General features: G+C 46.5%; 1 protein-coding gene across 1 annotated transcript in view; it reads left to right on the forward strand.

The window, feature by feature from the left end:
* LOC135536747 (E3 ubiquitin-protein ligase SMURF1-like) overlaps positions 1-17,751 on the forward strand; it is a 47,858-nt gene that overhangs the window by 24,939 nt on the left and 5,168 nt on the right. Inside the window, 5 exon segments of the mRNA XM_064962998.1 lie at positions 2,287-2,401; positions 3,004-3,182; positions 4,287-4,545; positions 10,917-11,118; positions 12,193-12,268. Of these exon segments, the coding sequence (XP_064819070.1) occupies positions 2,287-2,401; positions 3,004-3,182; positions 4,287-4,545; positions 10,917-11,118; positions 12,193-12,268 (831 nt within the window).

Raw genomic sequence — 17,751 nt, forward strand, 5'->3', positions numbered from 1 at the left:
AGGGAGTGGCTGTACCTGCTGTGGTAACGTTGTATTATGGTTATACAGGGAGTGGCTGTACCTGCTGTGATAACGTTGTAATAATGTTGTATTGTGGTTATACAGGGAGTGGCTGTACCTGCTATGGTAACGTTGTAATAATGTTGTATTGTGGTTATACAGGGAGTGGCTGTACCTGCTGTGGTAACGTTGTAATAACGTTGTATTGTGGTTATACAGGGAGTGGCTGTACCTGCTGTGGTAACGTTGTAATAACGTTGTATTGTGGTTATACAGGGAGTGGCTGTACCTGCTGTGGTAACGTTGTAATAACGTTGTATTGTGGTTATACAGGGAGAGGCTGTTCCTGCTGTGGTAACGTTGTAATAATGTTGTATTGTGGTTATACAGGGAGAGGCTGTACCTGCTGTGGTAACATTGTATTATGGTTATACAGGAAGTGGCTGTACCTGCTGTGGTAACGTTGTAATAATGTTGTATTGTGGTTATACAGGAAGTGGCTGTACCTGCTGTGGTAACGTTGTAATAACGTTGTATTGTGGTTATACAGGAAGTGGCTGTACCTGCTGTGGTAACGTTGTATTATGGTTATACAGGGAGTGGCTGTACCTGCTGTGATAACGTTGTATTGTGGTTTTGCAGAGTGGCTGTACCTGCTGTGGTAACATTGCATTATGGTTTTACAGGAAGTGGCTGTACCTGCTGTGGTAACGTTGTAATACCGTTGTATTATGGTTATACAGGGAGTGGCTGTACCTGCTGTGGTAACGTTGTAATAACGTTGTATTGTGGTTATACAGGAAGTGGCTGTACCTGCTGTGGTAACATTGCATTATGGTTTTACAGGAAGTGGCTGTACCTGCTGTGGTAACGTTGTAATAACGTTGTATTATGGTTATACAGGGAGTGGCTGTACCTGCTGTGGTAACGTTGTAATAACATTGTATTATGGTTATACAGGGAGTGGCTGTACCTGCTGTGATAACGTTGTATTAAGGTTATACAGGGAGTGGCTGTACCTGCTGTGGTAACATTGTAATAACATTGTATTGTGGTTATACAGGGAGTGGCTGTACCTGCTGTGGTAACGTTGTAATAACGTTGTATTGTGGTTATACAGGGAGTGGCTGTACCCGCTGTGGTAACATTGTAATAACGTTGTATTGTGGTTATACAGGGAGTGGCTGTACCTGCTGTGGTAACGTTGTAATAATGTTGTATTGTGGTTATACAGGGAGTGGCTGTACCTGCTGTGGTAACGTTGTATTATGGTTATACAGGGAGTGGCTGTACCTGCTGTGATAACGTTGTATTAAGGTTATACAGGGAGTGGCTGTACCTGCTGTGGTAACGTTGTATTATGGTTATACAGGGAGTGGCTGTACCTGCTGTGATAACGTTGTATTAAGGTTATACAGGGAGTGGCTGTACCTGCTGTGGTAACATTGTATAATGGTTATACAGGGAGAGGCTGTACCTGCTGTGGTAACGTTGTAATAATGTTGTATTGTGGTTATACGGGGAGAGGCTGTACCTGCTGTGGTAACGTTGTAATAACATTGTCTTGTGGTTATACAGGCAGTGGCTGTACCTGCTGTGGTGACGTTGTATTATGGTTATACAGGGAGTGGCTGTACCTGCTGTGGTAACGTTGTATTGTGGTTATACAGGGAGTGGCTGTACCTGCTGTGGTAACATTGTATTATGGTTATACAGGAAGTGGCTGTACCTGCTGTGGTAACGTTGTAATAATGTTGTATTGTGGTTATACAGGAAGTGGCTGTACCTGCTGTGGTAACATTGTAATAACGTTGTATTGTGGTTATACGGGGAGTGGCTGTACCTGCTGTGGTAACGTTGTAATAATGTTGTATTGTGGTTATACAGGAAGTGGCTGTACCTGCTGTGGTAACATTGTAATAATGTTGTTTTGTGGTTATACAGGGAGAGGCTGTACCTGCTGTGGTAACGTTGTAATAATGTTGTATTGTGGTTATACAGGAAGTGGCTGTACCTGCTGTGGTAACGTTGTAATAATGTTGTATTGTGGTTATACAGGGAGAGGCTGTACCTGCTGTGGTAACGTTGTAATAATGTTGTATTGTGGTTATACAGGGAGAGGCTGTACCTGCTGTGGTAACGTTGTAATAATGTTGTATTGTGGTTATACAGGAAGTGGCTGTACCTGCTGTGGTAACGTTGTAATAATGTTGTATTGTGGTTATACAGGGAGAGGCTGTACCTGCTGTGGTAACATTGTAATAACGTTGTATTGTGGTTATACAGGGAGTGGCTGTATCTGCTGTGCCATGAGATGTTGAACCCGTACTACGGCCTGTTCCAGTACTCAACAGACAACATTTACACACTACAGATCAACCCCGACTCCTCTATAAACCCTGTGAGTACACACACTACAGATCAACCCTGTGAGTACACACACACTACAGATCAACCCTGTGAGTACACACATTACAGATCAACCCCGACTCCTCTATAAACCCTGTGAGTACACACACTACAGCTCAACCCTGTGAGTACACACACACTGCAGATCAACCCTGTGAGTACACACACTACAGATCAACCCTGTGAGTACACACACACTACAGATCAACCCTGTGAGTACACACACACTACAGATCAACCCTGTGAGTACACACACACTACAGATCAACCCTGTGAGTACACACACATTACAGATCAACCCTGTGAGTACACACACACTACAGATCAACCCTGTGAGTACACACACACTACAGATCAACCCTGTGAGTACACACATTACAGATCAACCCTGTGAGTACACACACTACAGATCAACCCTGTGAGCACACACACTACAGATCAACCCTGTGAGTACACACACACTACAGATCAACCCTGTGAGTACACACATTACAGATCAACCCTGTGAGTACACACACTACAGATCAACCCTGTGAGCACACACACTACAGATCAACCCTGTGAGTACTGATGATGATGACGGTGTGTGTATAGGACCACCTGTCGTATTTCCACTTTGTGGGTCGTGTGATGGGCCTGGCAGTGTTCCATAGTCACTATATCAACGGAGGCTTCACCCTGCCCTTCTACAAGCAGCTGCTGGGGAAACCTATTATGCTACAAGACCTGGAGACCACTGATCCTGAACTTCACAAGAGCCTGGTCTGGATACTGTGAGTACCACACACTAGGAATTACACTAGCCTTACTGATCCTGAACTTCACAAGAGTCTGGTCTGGATACCGTGAGTACCACACACTAGGAATTACACTAGCTTTACTGATCCTGGACTAGACACAAGTCTGGATACTGTGAGTACCACACACTAGGAATTACACTAGCTTTACTGACCCTGGACTTCACAAGAGCCTGGTCTGGATACTGTGAGTACCACACACTAGTAATTACACTAGCTTTACTGATCCTGGACTAGACAAGAGTCTGGTCTGGATACCGTGAGTACCACACACTAGGAATTACACTAGCTTTACTGATCCTGGACTAGACAAGAGTCTGGTCTGGATACTGTGAGTACCACACACTAGTAATTACACTAGCTTTACTGATCCTGGACTAGACACAAGTCTGGATACTGTGAGTACCACACACTAGGAATTACACTAGCTTTACTGACCCTGGACTAGACAAGAGTCTGGTCTGGATACTGTGAGTACCACACACTAGTAATTACACTAGCCTTACTGATCCTGGACTACACAAGTCTGGATACTGTGAGTACCACACACTAGGAATTACACTAGCTTTACTGACCCTGGACTAGACATGAGTCTGGATACTGTGAGTACCACACACTAGTAATTACACTAGCTTTACTGATCCTGGACTAGACAAGAGTCTGGTCTGGATACCGTGAGTACCACACACTAGTAATTACACTAGCTTTACTGATCCTGGACTAGACAAGAGTCTGGTCTGGATACCGTGAGTACCACACACTAGTAATTACACTAGCTTTACTGACCCTGGACTAGACATGAGTCTGGATACTGTGAGTACCACACACTAGTAATTACACTAGCCTTACTGAACCTGGACTAGACAAGAGTCTGGATACTGTGAGTACCAGACACTAGTATTCACACTAGCTTTGTGCCAGCAGTGTCTCTCCATTTCTGGGTATTACAATGGTGTGTGTGTGTGTGTGTGTGTGTGTGTGTGTGTGTGTGTGTGTGTGTGTGTGTGTGTGTGTGTGTGTGTGTGTGTGTGTGTGTGTGTGTGTGTGTGTGTGTGTGTGTGTGTGTGTCTGTGTGTGCAGGGAGAATGACATCTCGTCGGTTCTAGATCATACGTTCTGCGTGGAACACAGTGCCTTCGGGAAGTTCCTTCAACATGAGCTGAAACCCAACGGTCAGAACCTCCCGGTAACCGAGGACAACAAGAAGGAGTACGTGAAGCTTTATGTCACCTGGAGGTTTATGAGGGGCATCGAGGCTCAGTTCTTAGCTCTGCAGAAAGGATTCAGCCAACTGATTCCTCAACACCTCCTCAAACCATTTGACCACAAGGAGCTGGAGGTACCTGTCTGTTGTACCTGTCTGTTGTACCTGTCTGTTGTACCAGTCTGTCTGTTGTACCTGTCTGTTGTACCTGTCTGTTGTACCTGTCTGTTGTACCTGTCTGTTGTACCTGTCTGTTGTACCTGTCTGTTGTACCAGTCTGTCTGTTGTACCTGTCTGTTGTACCTGTCTGTTGTACCTGTCTGTTATACCTGTTTGTCTGTTATACCTGTCTGTCTGTTATACCTGTCTGTCTGTTATACCTGTCTGTTATACCTGTCTGTCTGTTGTACCTGTCTGTTGTACCTGTCTGTCTGTTGTACCTGTCTGTTGTACCTGTCTGTTGTACCTGTCTGTTGTACCTGTCTGTTGTACCTGTCTGTCTGTTGTACCTGTCTGTTATACCTGTCTGTCTGTTGTACCTGTCTGTTGTACCTGTCTGTTATACCTGTTTGTCTGTTATACCTGTCTGTCTGTTATACCTGTCTGTCTGTTATACCTGTCTGTTATACCTGGCTGTCTGTTGTACCTGTCTGTTATACCTGTTTGTCTGTTGTACCTGTCTGTCTGTTGTACCTGTCTGTTGTACCTGTCTGTCTGTCTGTCTGTTATACCTGTCTGTCTGTTATACCTGTCTGTCTGTTGTACCTGTCTGTTGTACCTGTCTGTCTGTTGTACCTGTCTGTCTGTTGTACCTGTCTGTCTGTTATACCTGTCTGTCTGTTGTACCTGTCTGTCTGTTGTACCTGTCTGTCTGTTGTACCTGTCTGTTGTACCTGTCTGTCTGTTGTACCTGTCTGTTGTACCTGTCTGTTGTACCTGTCTGTCTGTTGTACCTGTCTGTCTGTTGTACCTGTCTGTCTGTTGTACCTGTCTGTCTGTTGTACCTGTCTGTTATGTCTGTCTGTTGTACCTGTCTGTCTGTTGTACCTGTCTGTCTGTTGTACCTGTCTGTTATGTCTGTCTGTTATACCTGTCTGTTGTACCTGTCTGTCTGTTGTATCTGTCTGTTATACCTGTCTGTTGTACCTGTCTGTCTGTTGTACCTGTCTGTCTGTTGTACCTGTCTGTTGTACCTGTCTGTTATGTCTGTCTGTTGTACCTGTCTGTCTGTTGTACCTGTCTGTCTGTTGTACCTGTCTGTTATGTCTGTCTGTTATACCTGTCTGTTGTACCTGTCTGTCTGTTGTATCTGTCTGTTATACCTGTCTGTTGTACCTGTCTGTCTGTGTTGTACCTGTCTGTCTGTGTTGTACCTGTCTGTCTGTTGTACCTGTCTGTTGTACCTGTCTGTCTGTTGTACCTGTCTGTTGTACATGTCTGTTATGTCTGTCTGTTATACCTGTTTGACTTGCTGTCTGTCTGTTACAGTTGAAGTCAGAAGTTTACACCTTCGCCAAATACATTTAAACTCAGTTTTTCACCATTCCTGACATTTAATCCTGTCTTTCGTCAGTTAGGATCACCACTTTATTTTAAGAATGTGAAATGTCAGAATAATCGTAGAGAGAATGATTTATTTCAGCTTTTTTTCTTTCATCACATTCCCAGTGGGTCAGAAGTTTACATTCACTCAATTAGTATTTGATAGCATTGCCTTTAAATTGTTTAACTTGGGTCAAACGTTTCGGGTAGCCTTCCACAAGCTTCCCACAATAAGTTGGGTGAATTTTGGCCCATTCCTCCTGACAGAGCTGGTGTAACTGAGTCAGGTTTGTAGGCCTCTTTGCTCGCAAACGCTTTTTCAGTTCTGCCCACAAATTTTCTATAGGATTGAGGTCAGGACTTTGTGAAGTCCACTCCAATACCTTGACTTTGTTGTCCTTAAGCAGTTTTGGAAGTATGCTTGGGGTCATTGTCCATTTGGACAATACTAGCGTACTATTGTTTGTACAGATGAACGTAGTACCTTCAGGGGTTTGGAAATTGCTCCCAAGGATGAACCAGACTTGTGGAGGTCTACAATTTATTTTCTGAGGTCTTGGCTGATTCCTTTTGATTTTCCCATGATGTCAAGCAAAGAGGCACTGAGTTTGAAGGTAGGCCTTGAAATATTTCCACAGGTACACCTCCAATTGACTCAAATTATGTCAATTAGCCAGAAGCTTCTAAAGCCATGACATCATTTTCTGGAATTTTCCAAGATGTTTAAAGGCACAGTCAATTTAGTGTATGTAAACTTCTGACCCACTGGAATTGTGATACAATGAATTATAAGTGAAATAATCTGTCTGTAAACAATTGTTGGAAAAATGACTTGTGTCCTGCACAAAGTAGATGTCCTAACCGACTTACCAAAACTATAGTTTGTTAACAAGAAATGTGTGGGGTTGAAAAACAAGTTTTAATGAATCCAACCTAAGTGTATGTAAACTTCCAACTTCATCTGTATACCTGTCTGTCTGTTTTGCCTTTCTGGCTGGCTGGCTGGCTGGCTGGCTATTCTGGCTGTCTCTCTCTCTCTAATTGATAATCGGAGGCCTGTCTAACTCTCTCTCCCTGTCTCTCTCTCTCTAGTTGATCATCTGAGGCCTGTCTAACTTTCTCCCTGTCTCTCTCTCCCTAGTTGATCATTTGAGGCCTGTCTACCTGTCTCTCTCTCTAATTGATAATCGGAGGCCTGTCTCTCTCTAATTGATCATCGGAGGCCTGTCTCCCTGTCTCTCTCTCTAGTTGATAATCAGAGGCCTGTCAGGCATGTCTCTCTCTCCCTAGTTGATAATCTGAGGCCTGTCTAACTCTCTCTCCCTGTCTCTCTCTCTCTAGTTGATAATCGGAGGCCAGTCTCTCTCTAGTGTATAATCTGAGGCCTGTCTCCCTGTCTCTCCCTAGTGTATAATCTGAGGCCTGTCTCCCTGTCTCTCCCTAGTGTATAATCGGAGGCCTGTCTCCCTGTCTCTCCCTAGTGTATAATCGGAGGGCTGTCTCTCCCTAGTGTATAATCGGAGGCCTGTCTCCCTGTCTCTCTCTAGTGTATAATCTGAGGCCTGTCTCTCTCTAGTGTATAATCGGAGGCCTGTCTCCCTGTCTCTCCCTAGTGTATAATCGGAGGCCTGTCTCCCTGTCTCTCTCTAGTGTATAATCGGAGGCCTGTCTCTCTCTAGTGTATAATCTGAGGCCTGTCTCTCTCTAGTGTATAATCGGAGGCCTGTCTCTCCCTAGTGTATAATCGGAGGCCTGTCTCCCTGTCTCTCCCTAGTGTATAATCGGAGGCCTGTCTCTCCCTAGTGTATAATCGGAGGCCTGTCTCCCTGTCTCTCTCTAGTGTATAATCGGAGGCCTGTCTCTCCCTAGTGTATAATCGGAGGCCTGTCTCCCTGTCTCTCTCTAGTGTATAATCGGAGGCCTGTCTCTCTCTAGTGTATAATCGGAGGGCTGTCTCTCCCTAGTGTATAATCGGAGGCCTGTCTCCCTGTCTCTCTCTAGTGTATAATCGGAGGCCTGTCTCCCTGTCTCTCCCTAGTGTATAATCTGAGGCCTGTCTCTCCCTAGTGTATAATCGGAGGCCTGTCTCCCTGTCTCTCCCTAGTGTATAATCGGAGGCCTGTCTCTCTCTTGTGTATAATCGGAGGCCTGTCTCCCTGTCTCTCCCTAGTGTATAATCGGAGGCCTGTCTCCCTGTCTCTCTCTAGTGTATAATCGGAGGCCTGTCTCCCTGTCTCTCTCTAGTGTATAATCGGAGGCCTGTCTCCCTGTCTCTCCCTAGTGTATAATCGGAGGCCTGTCTCTCTCTTGTGTATAATCGGAGGCCTGTCTCCCTGTCTCTCCCTAGTGTATAATCGGAGGCCTGTCTCCCTGTCTCTCCCTAGTGTATAATCGGAGGCCTGTCTCCCTGTCTCTCCCTAGTGTATAATCGGAGGCCTGTCTCTCCCTAGTGTATAATCGGAGGCCTGTCTCTCTCTAGTGTATAATCGGAGGCCTGTCTCCCTGTCTCTCTCTAGTGTATAATCGGAGGCCTGTCTCCCTGTCTCTCCCTAGTGTATAATCGGAGGCCTGTCTCTCTCTAGTGTATAATCGGAGGCCTGTCTCTCTCTAGTGTATAATCGGAGGCCTGTCTCCCTGTCTCTCCCTAGTGTATAATCGGAGGCCTGTCTCTCCCTAGTGTATAATCGGAGGCCTGTCTCCCTGTCTCTCCCTAGTGTATAATCGGAGGCCTTTCTCCCTGTCTCTCTCTAGTGTATAATCGGAGGCCTGTCTCCCTGTCTCTCTCTAGTGTATAATCGGAGGCCTGTCTCTCTCTAGTGTATAATCGGAGGCCTGTCTCTCCCTAGTGTATAATCTGAGGCCTGTCTCCCTGTCTCTCTCTAGTGTATAATCGGAGGCCTGTCTCCCTGTCTCTCTGTAATGTATAATCGGAGGCCTGTCTCCCTGTCTCTCCCTAGTGTATAATCGGAGGCCTGTCTCCCTGTCTCTCCCTAGTGTATAATCGGAGGCCTGTCTCCCTGTCTCTCTCTAGTGTATAATCGGAGGCCTGTCTCTCCCTAGTGTATAATCTGAGGCCTGTCTCCCTGTCTCTCTCTAGTGTATAATCGGAGGCCTGTCTCCCTGTCTCTCTGTAATGTATAATCGGAGGCCTGTCTCCCTGTCTCTCCCTAGTGTATAATCGGAGGCCTGTCTCCCTGTCTCTCCCTAGTGTATAATCGGAGGCCTGTCTCCCTGTCTCTCTCTAGTGTATAATCGGAGGCCTGTCTCCCTGTCTCTCTCTAGTGTATAATCGGAGGCCTGTCTCCCTGTCTCTCTCTAGTGTATAATCGGAGGCCTGTCTCCCTGTCTCTCCCTAGTGTATAATCGGAGGCCTGTCTCCTGTCTCTCTCTAGTGTATAATCGGAGGCCTGTCTCCCTGTCTCTCCCTAGTGTATAATCGGAGGCCTGTCTCTCCCTAGTGTATAATCGGAGGCCTGTCTCCCTGTCTCTCTCTAGTGTATAATCGGAGGCCTGTCTCCCTGTCTCTCCCTAGTGTACAATCAGAGGCCTGTCTCTCTCTAGTGTATAATCGGAGGCCTGTCTCCCTGTCTCTCCCTAGTGTATAATCGGAGGGCTGTCTCTCCCTAGTGTATAATCGGAGGCCTGTCTCCCTGTCTCTCCCTAGTGTATAATCGGAGGCCTGTCTCCCTGTCTCTCCCTAGTGTATAATCGGAGGCCTGTCTCCCTGTCTCTCCCTAGTGTATAATCGGAGGCCTGTCTCCCTGTCTCTCCCTAGTGTATAATCGGAGGCCTGTCTCCCTGTCTCTCCCTAGTGTATAATCGGAGGCCTGTCTCTCTCTAGTTGATAATCGGAGGCCTGTCTCTCCCTAGTGTATAATCGGAGGCCTGTCTCCCTGTCTCTCTCTAGTGTATAATCGGAGGCCTGTCTCCCTGTCTCTCCCTAGTGTATAATCGGAGGCCTGTCTCTCCCTAGTGTATAATCGGAGGCCTGTCTCCCTGTCTCTCCCTAGTGTATAATCGGAGGCCTGTCTCCCTGTCTCTCTCTAGTGTATAATCGGAGGCCTGTCTCCCTGTCTCTCCCTTGTGTATAGTCGGAGGCCTGTCTCCCTGTCTCTCCCTAGTGTATAGTCGGAGGCCTGTCTCCCTGTCTCTCTCTAGTGTATAATCGGAGGCCTGTCTCCCTGTCTCTCCCTAGTGTATAGTCGGAGGCCTGTCTCCCTGTCTCTCCCTAGTGTATAGTCGGAGGCCTTTCTCCCTGTCTCTCCCTAGTGTATAGTCGGAGGCCTGTCTCCCTGTCTCTCCCTAGTGTATAATCGGAGGCCTGTCTCTCTCTAGTGTATAATCGGAGGCCTGTCTCCCTGTCTCTCTCTAGTGTATAATCTGAGGCCTGTCTCCCTGTCTCTCTCTAGTGTATAATCGGAGGCCTGTCTCTCCCTAGTGTATAATCTGAGGCCTGTCTCCCTGTCTCTCTCTAGTGTATAATCGGAGGCCTGTCTCTCCCTAGTGTATAATCTGAGGCCTGTCTCCCTGTCTCTCCCTAGTGTATAATCGGAGGCCTGTCTCTCCCTAGTGTATAATCTGAGGCCTGTCTCCCTGTCTCTCTCTAGTGTATAATCGGAGGCCTGTCTCTCTCTAGTGTATAATCGGAGGCCTGTCTCTCTCTAGTGTATAATCGGAGGCCTGTCTCTCCCTAGTGTATAATCTGAGGCCTGTCTCTCTCTAGTGTATAATCGGAGGCCTGTCTCCCTGTCTCTCTCTAGTGTATAATCGGAGGCCTGTCTCCCTGTCTCTCTCTAGTGTATAATCTGAGGCCTGTCTCCCTGTCTCTCTCTAGTGTATAATCGGAGGCCTGTCTCTCCCTAGTGTATAATCTGAGGCCTGTCTCCCTGTCTCTCCCTAGTGTATAATCGGAGGCCTGTCTCTCTCTAGTGTATAATCGGAGGCCTGTCTCCCTGTCTCTCTAGTTGATAATCGGAGGCCTGGGGAAGATAGACCTAGCAGATTGGAAGTCTAACACCCGTTTGAAGCACTGTGCTGTAGACAGTAATGTGGTTTGCTGGTTCTGGGAGGCTGTAGAGAGCTTCACTGAGGAGAGGAGAGGACGACTACTGCAGTTTGTTACCGGTTCTACCAGAGTTCCACTACAGGGATTCAAGGCACTACAGGGTGGGTCGCACGCACACCCCACATCACTATTAAAAAGAACAGCTATAACTAGAACAGTTGATGTTGGTGTTCTAGAACAGTGATAACTAGAATGTGTTGTACATCAGTGATGTTGGTGTTCTAGAACAGTGATAACTAGAATGTGTTGTACATCAGTAATGTTGGTGTTCAAGAAAAGTGATAACTAGAATGTGTTCTAGAACAGTGATGTTGGTGTTCTAGAACAGTGATAACTAGAATGTGTTCTAGAACGGTGATAACTAGAATGTTGTACATCAGTAATGTTTGTTCTAGAACAGTGCTAACTAGAATATGTTCTAGAACAGTGATGTTGGTGTTCTAGAACAGTGTTAACTAGAATGTGTTCTAGAACAGTGATAACTAGAATGTTTTGTTCATCAGTGATGTTGCTGTTCTAGAACAGTGATAACCAGAATGTGTTGTACATCAGCAATGTTGGTGTTCTAGAACAGTGATAACTAGAATGTGTTCTAGAACAATGAGAACTAGAATGTGTTCTAGAACAATGATAACTACAATGTGTTGTACATCAGTAATGTTGGTGTTCTAGAACAGTGATAACTAGAATGTTTTGTTCATCAGTGATGTTGGTGTTCTAGAACAGTGATAACTAGAATGTGTTCTAGAACAATTATAACTAGAATATGTTCTAGAACAATGATAACTATAATGTGTTGTACATCAGTAATGTTGGTGTTCTAGAACAGTGATAACTAGAATGTTCATCAGTGATGTTGGTGTTCTGGAACAGTGATAACCAGAATGTGTTGTACATCAGTAATGTTGGTGTTCTAGAACAGTGATAACTAGAATGTGTTGTACATCAGTGATGTTGGTGTTCTAGAACAGTGATGGTGGTGTTCTAGAACAGTGATAACTAGAATGTGTTGTTCATTAGTAATGTTGGTGTTCTAGAACAGTGATAACTAGAATGTGTTGTTCATTAGTAATGTCGGTGTTCTAGAACAGTGATAACTAGAATGTGTTGTTCATTAGTAATGTTGGTGTTCTAGAACAGTGATAACTAGAATGTGTGTGTGTAAGGTTCTACAGGTTCAGCAGGCCCAAGGCTGTTCACCATCCATCTGATAGAGGCCAACACAGACAACCTACCCAAGGCACACACATGGTAAGAACACACATACACACTTTCAAAGAACCATGCCTTCAACACCGGGGTGTCAAACACACTGCCCACGGCTTCTCCTCTTCCTCTTTGCTGAAACTATCTCACCAGAGAAAGAGTATGACATGCAATACTCTTTATGACCAGACAGCATCAGATACATGGTCTACACATACTGAGACAGAGAGGTGCTGTTTCACTGCCCAGACAGCATCAGATACATGGTCTACACATACTGAGACAGCATCAGATACATGGTCTATACATACTGAGACAGAGAGGTGCTGTTTCACTGTCCAGACAGCATCAGATACATGGTCTACACATACTGAAACAGCATCAGATACATGGTCTACACATACTGAGACAGAGAGGTGCTGTTTCACTGCCCAGACAGCATCAGATACATGGTCTACACATACTGAGACAGAGAGGTGCTGTTTCACTGCCCAGACAGCATCAGATACATGGTCTATACATACTGAGACAGCATCAGATACATGGTCTCCACATACTGAGACAGAGAGGTGCTGTTTCACTGTCCAGACAGCATCAGATACATGGTCTACACATACTGAGACAGCATCAGATACATGGTCTCCACATACTGAGACAGAGAGGTGCTGTTTCACTGTCCAGACAGCATCAGATACATGGTCTACACATACTGAGACAGAGAGGTGCTGTTTCACTGTCCAGACAGCATCAGATACATGGTCTATACATACTGAGACAGCATCAGATACATGGTCTATACATACTGAGACAGCATCAGATACATGGTCTATACATACTGAGACAGATAGGTGCTGTTTCACTGTCCAGACAGCATCAGATACATGGTCTACACATACTGAGACAGAGAGGTGCTGTTTCACTGCCCAGACAGCATCAGATACATGGTCTACACATACTGAGACAGACCTAACCCTAACCCCCCCCCCCACAGATACATGGTCTAACCCTAACCCCCCCCCCCACATAATTAATCATTTCAACTATAATTTCCTCCAACACAGATACATGGTCTCACCCCTAACCCTAACCCTAACCCCCCCCCCCCCCCCACAGATACATGGTCTCACCCCTAACCCTAACCCCACCCCCCCCCCACGGATACATGGTCTCACCCTAACCCTAACCCCCCCCACAGATACATGGCCTCACCCCTAACCCTAACCCCCCCCCCCACAGATACATGGTCTCACCCCTAACCCTAACCCTAACCCCCCACAGATACATGGTCTCACCCTAACCCTAACCCCCCCCCACAGATACATGGTCTCAACCCTAACCCCACCCCCCCCCACGGATACATGGTCTCACCCCTAACCCTAACCCCCCCACAGATACATGGCCTCACCCCTAACCCTAACCCCCCACAGATACATGGTCTCACCCCTAACCCTAACCCCACCCCCCCCCCACACAGATACATGGCCTCACCCCTAACCCTAACCCCCCCACAGATACATGGCCTCACCCCTAACCCTAACCCCCCCCCACAGATACATGGTCTCACCCCTAACCCTAACCCCCCCCCACAGATACATGGCCTCACCCCTAACCCTAACCCCCCCCCCCACAGATACATGGTCTCACCCCTAACCCTAACCCCACCCCCCCCCCACAGATACATGGTCTCACCCCTAACCCTAACCCTAACATGGCCCCCCCCCCCACAGATACATGGTCTCACCCCTAACCCTAACCCCCCCCACAGATACATGGTCTCACCCCTAACCCTAACCCCCCCCCCCACGGATACATGGTCTCACCCCTAATCCTAACCCCCCCCCCCCACAGATACATGGTCTCACCCCTAACCCTAACCCCCCACAGTTACATGGCCTCACCCCTAACCCTAACCCCCCCCCCACAGATACATGGTCTCACCCCTAATCCTAACCCCCCCCCCACAGATACATGGTCTCACCCCTAACCCTAACCCCCCACAGATACATGGTCTCACCCCTAACCCTAACCCCCCACAGATACATGGTCTAATCCCTAACCCCCCCCAACACAGATACATGGTCTCACCTCTAACCCTAACCCCCCTCACCCCTAACCCTAACCCCCCCCCCCACAGATACATGGTCTCACCCCTAACCCCTAACCCTAACCCCCCAACACAGATACATGGTCTCACCCCTAACCCTAACCCCCCCCACAGATACATGGTCTCACCCCTAACCCTAACCCTAACCCCCCCCCACAGATACATGGTCTAACCCCTAACCCTATCCCACCCCCCCCCACAGATACATGGTCTAACCCCTAACCCTAACCCCCCCCCCACAGATACATGGTCTAACCCCTAACCCTAACCCCCCCCCCCCACAGATACATGGCCTCACCCCTAACCCTAACCCCCCCCCCCCCCCACAGATACATGGTCTCACCCCTAACCCTAACCCCCCCCCCACAGATACATGGTCTCACCCCTAACCCTAACCCTAACCCCCCCCCACAGATACATGGTCTCACCCCTAACCCTAACCCCCCCCCCCACAGATACATGGTCTCACCCCTAACCCTAACCCCCCCCCCCCCACGGATACATGGTCTTACCCCTAACCCTAACCCCCCCCACAGATACATGGTCTCACCCCTAATCCTAACCCCCCCCCACAGATACATGGTCTAACCCCTAACCCTAACCCCCCCACAGATACATGGTCTAACCCCTAACCCCCCCCACAGATACATGGTCTCACCCCTAACCCCTAACCCTAACCCCCCACAGATACATGGTCTAACCCCTAACCCTAACCCCCCCCCCCACAGATACATGGTCTAACCCCTAACCCCTACCCCTAACCCCTAACCCTCGCATGCTTTATCTGAAATGGATGCATCTTTCTGTCGACTTGCGTCTCTGTCGAATAAATTATAAATATTTTATTTGGACTGGCAAGGAGGTACGGTAGAGCAGACCAGGCCCCCTAACGTCCACCCATAACGCCCACCCTGGTCTCTTTACTCTTCCCAGCTTGCTAACAGCCATTCACACTGACATATGGATATACACTATCTTCAGAAAGTATTGACACCCCCCTGCTTTAACATGTAACTCTGTCAGTGTCTTCAGAAAGTATTGACACCCCCTGCTTTAACATGTAACTCTGCCAGTGTCTTCAGATAGTATTGACACCCCCTGCTTTAACATGTAACTCTGACACTATCTTCAGAAAGTATTGACACCCCCTGCTTTAACATGTAACTCTGTCAGTGTCTTCAGATAGTATTGACACCCCCCTGCTTTAACATGTAACTCTGACACTATCTTCAGAAAGTATTGACACCCCCTGCTTTAACATGTAACTCTGTCAGTGTCTTCAGATAGTATTGACACCCCCCTGCTTTAACATGTAACTCTGACACTATCTTCAGAAAGTATTGACACCCCCTGCTTTAACATGTGACTCTGCCAGTGTCTTCAGATAGTATTGACACCCCCTGTTTTAACATGTAACTCTGCCAGTGTCTTCAGAAAGTATTGACACCCCCTGCTTTAACATGTAACTCTGCCAGTGTCTTCAGAAAGTATTGACACCCCCTGTTTTAACATGTAACTCTGTCAGTGTCTTCAGATAGTATTGACACCCCCTGCTTTAACATGTAACTCTGCCAGTGTCTTCAGAAAGTATTGACACCCCCTGCTTTAACATGTAACTCTGTCAGTGTCTTCAGATAGTATTGACACCCCCTGTTTTAACATGTAACTCTGACACTATCTTCAGAAAGTATTGACACCCCCCTGCTTTAACATGTAACTCTGCCAGTGTCTTCAGAAAGTATTGACACCCCCTGCTTTAACATGTAACTCTGACACTATCTTCAGAAAGTATTGACACCCCCTGCTTTAACATGTGACTCTGCCAGTGTCTTCAGAAAGTATTGACACCCCCCTGCTTTAACATGTAACTCTGCCAGTATCTTCAGAAAGTATTGACACCCCCTGCTTTAACATGTGACTCTGCCAGTGTCTTCAGATAGTATTGACACCCCCCTGCTTTAACATGTAACTCTGACACTATCTTCAGAAAGTATTGACACCCCCTGCTTTAACATGTGACTCTGCCAGTGTCTTCAGAAAGTATTGACACCCCCCTGCTTTAACATGTGACTCTGACACTATCTTCAGAAAGTATTGACACCCCCTGCTTTAACATGTAACTCTGCCAGTGTCTTCAGAAAGTATTGACACCCCCTGCTTTAACATGTAACTCTGCCAGTGTCTTCAGAAAGTATTGAAACCCCCTGCTTTAACATGTAACTCTGCCAGTGTCTTCAGAAAGTATTGACACCCCCTGCTTTAACATGTAACTCTGTCAGTGTCTTCAGATAGTATTGACACCCCCTGCTTTAACATGTAACTCTGTCAGTGTCTTCAGATAGTATTGACACCCCCTGCTTTAACATGTAACTCTGCCAGTGTCTTCAGAAAGTATTGACACCCCCTGCTTTAACATGTGACTCTGCCAGTGTCTTCAGATAGTATTGACACCCCCTGCTTTAACATGTAACTCTGACACTATCTTCAGAAAGTATTGACACCCTCTGCTTTAACATGTAACTCTGACACTATCTTCAGAAAGTATTGACACCCCCTGCTTTAACATGTAACTCTGCCAGTGTCTTCAGATAGTATTGACACCCCCTGCTTTAACATGTAACTCTGTCAGTGTCTTCAGATAGTATTGACACCCCCTGCTTTAACATGTAACTCTGTCAGTGTCTTCAGAAAGTATTGACACCCCCTGCTTTAACATGTAACTCTGACACTATCTTCAGAAAGTATTGACACCCCCTGCTTTAACATGTAACTCTGCCAGTGTCTTCAGATAGTATTGACACCCCCTGCTTTAACATGTAACTCTGTCAGTGTCTTCAGATAGTATTGACACCCCCTGCTTTAACATGTAACTCTGTCAGTGTCTTCAGAAAGTATTGACACCCCCTGCTTTAACATGTAACTCTGCCAGTGTCTTCAGATAGTATTGACACCCCCTGCTTTAACATGTAACTCAGTGTCTTCAGATAGTATTGACACCTCTTGACTTATTCCACATTTTGTTGTGTTACAGCCTGAATTCAAAATGGATTCAAATATATGTTATCATCACCCATCTACACGCAGTACCCCTTTCAAAAGTATTGAACATAAAATACAGAAATATCTCATTTACATAAGTATTCACACCTCTGAGTCATCTTTGGCAGCGATTACAGCTGGGAGTCTTTCTGGCTAAGCTTTCTGGGTAAGACCCTGAGTCAATGCATGTTCTGGGTAAGCTTTCTGGGTAAGCTTTCTGGGTAAGTCTCTAAGAGCTTTACACACCTGGATTGTACGATATCTGCACATGTATTATTTTTTAAACTCCAAGTTCTGTCAAGTTGGTTGTTGATCATTGCTCGACAGCCATTTTCAAATGTTGCAATAGATTTTCTTGCTGATGTAAGGCAAAACTGTAACTCGG

The sequence above is a fragment of the Oncorhynchus masou genome, unplaced genomic scaffold, assembly GCF_036934945.1.
Source record: "Oncorhynchus masou masou isolate Uvic2021 unplaced genomic scaffold, UVic_Omas_1.1 unplaced_scaffold_659, whole genome shotgun sequence".
Classification (NCBI taxonomy): domain Eukaryota; kingdom Metazoa; phylum Chordata; class Actinopteri; order Salmoniformes; family Salmonidae; genus Oncorhynchus; species Oncorhynchus masou.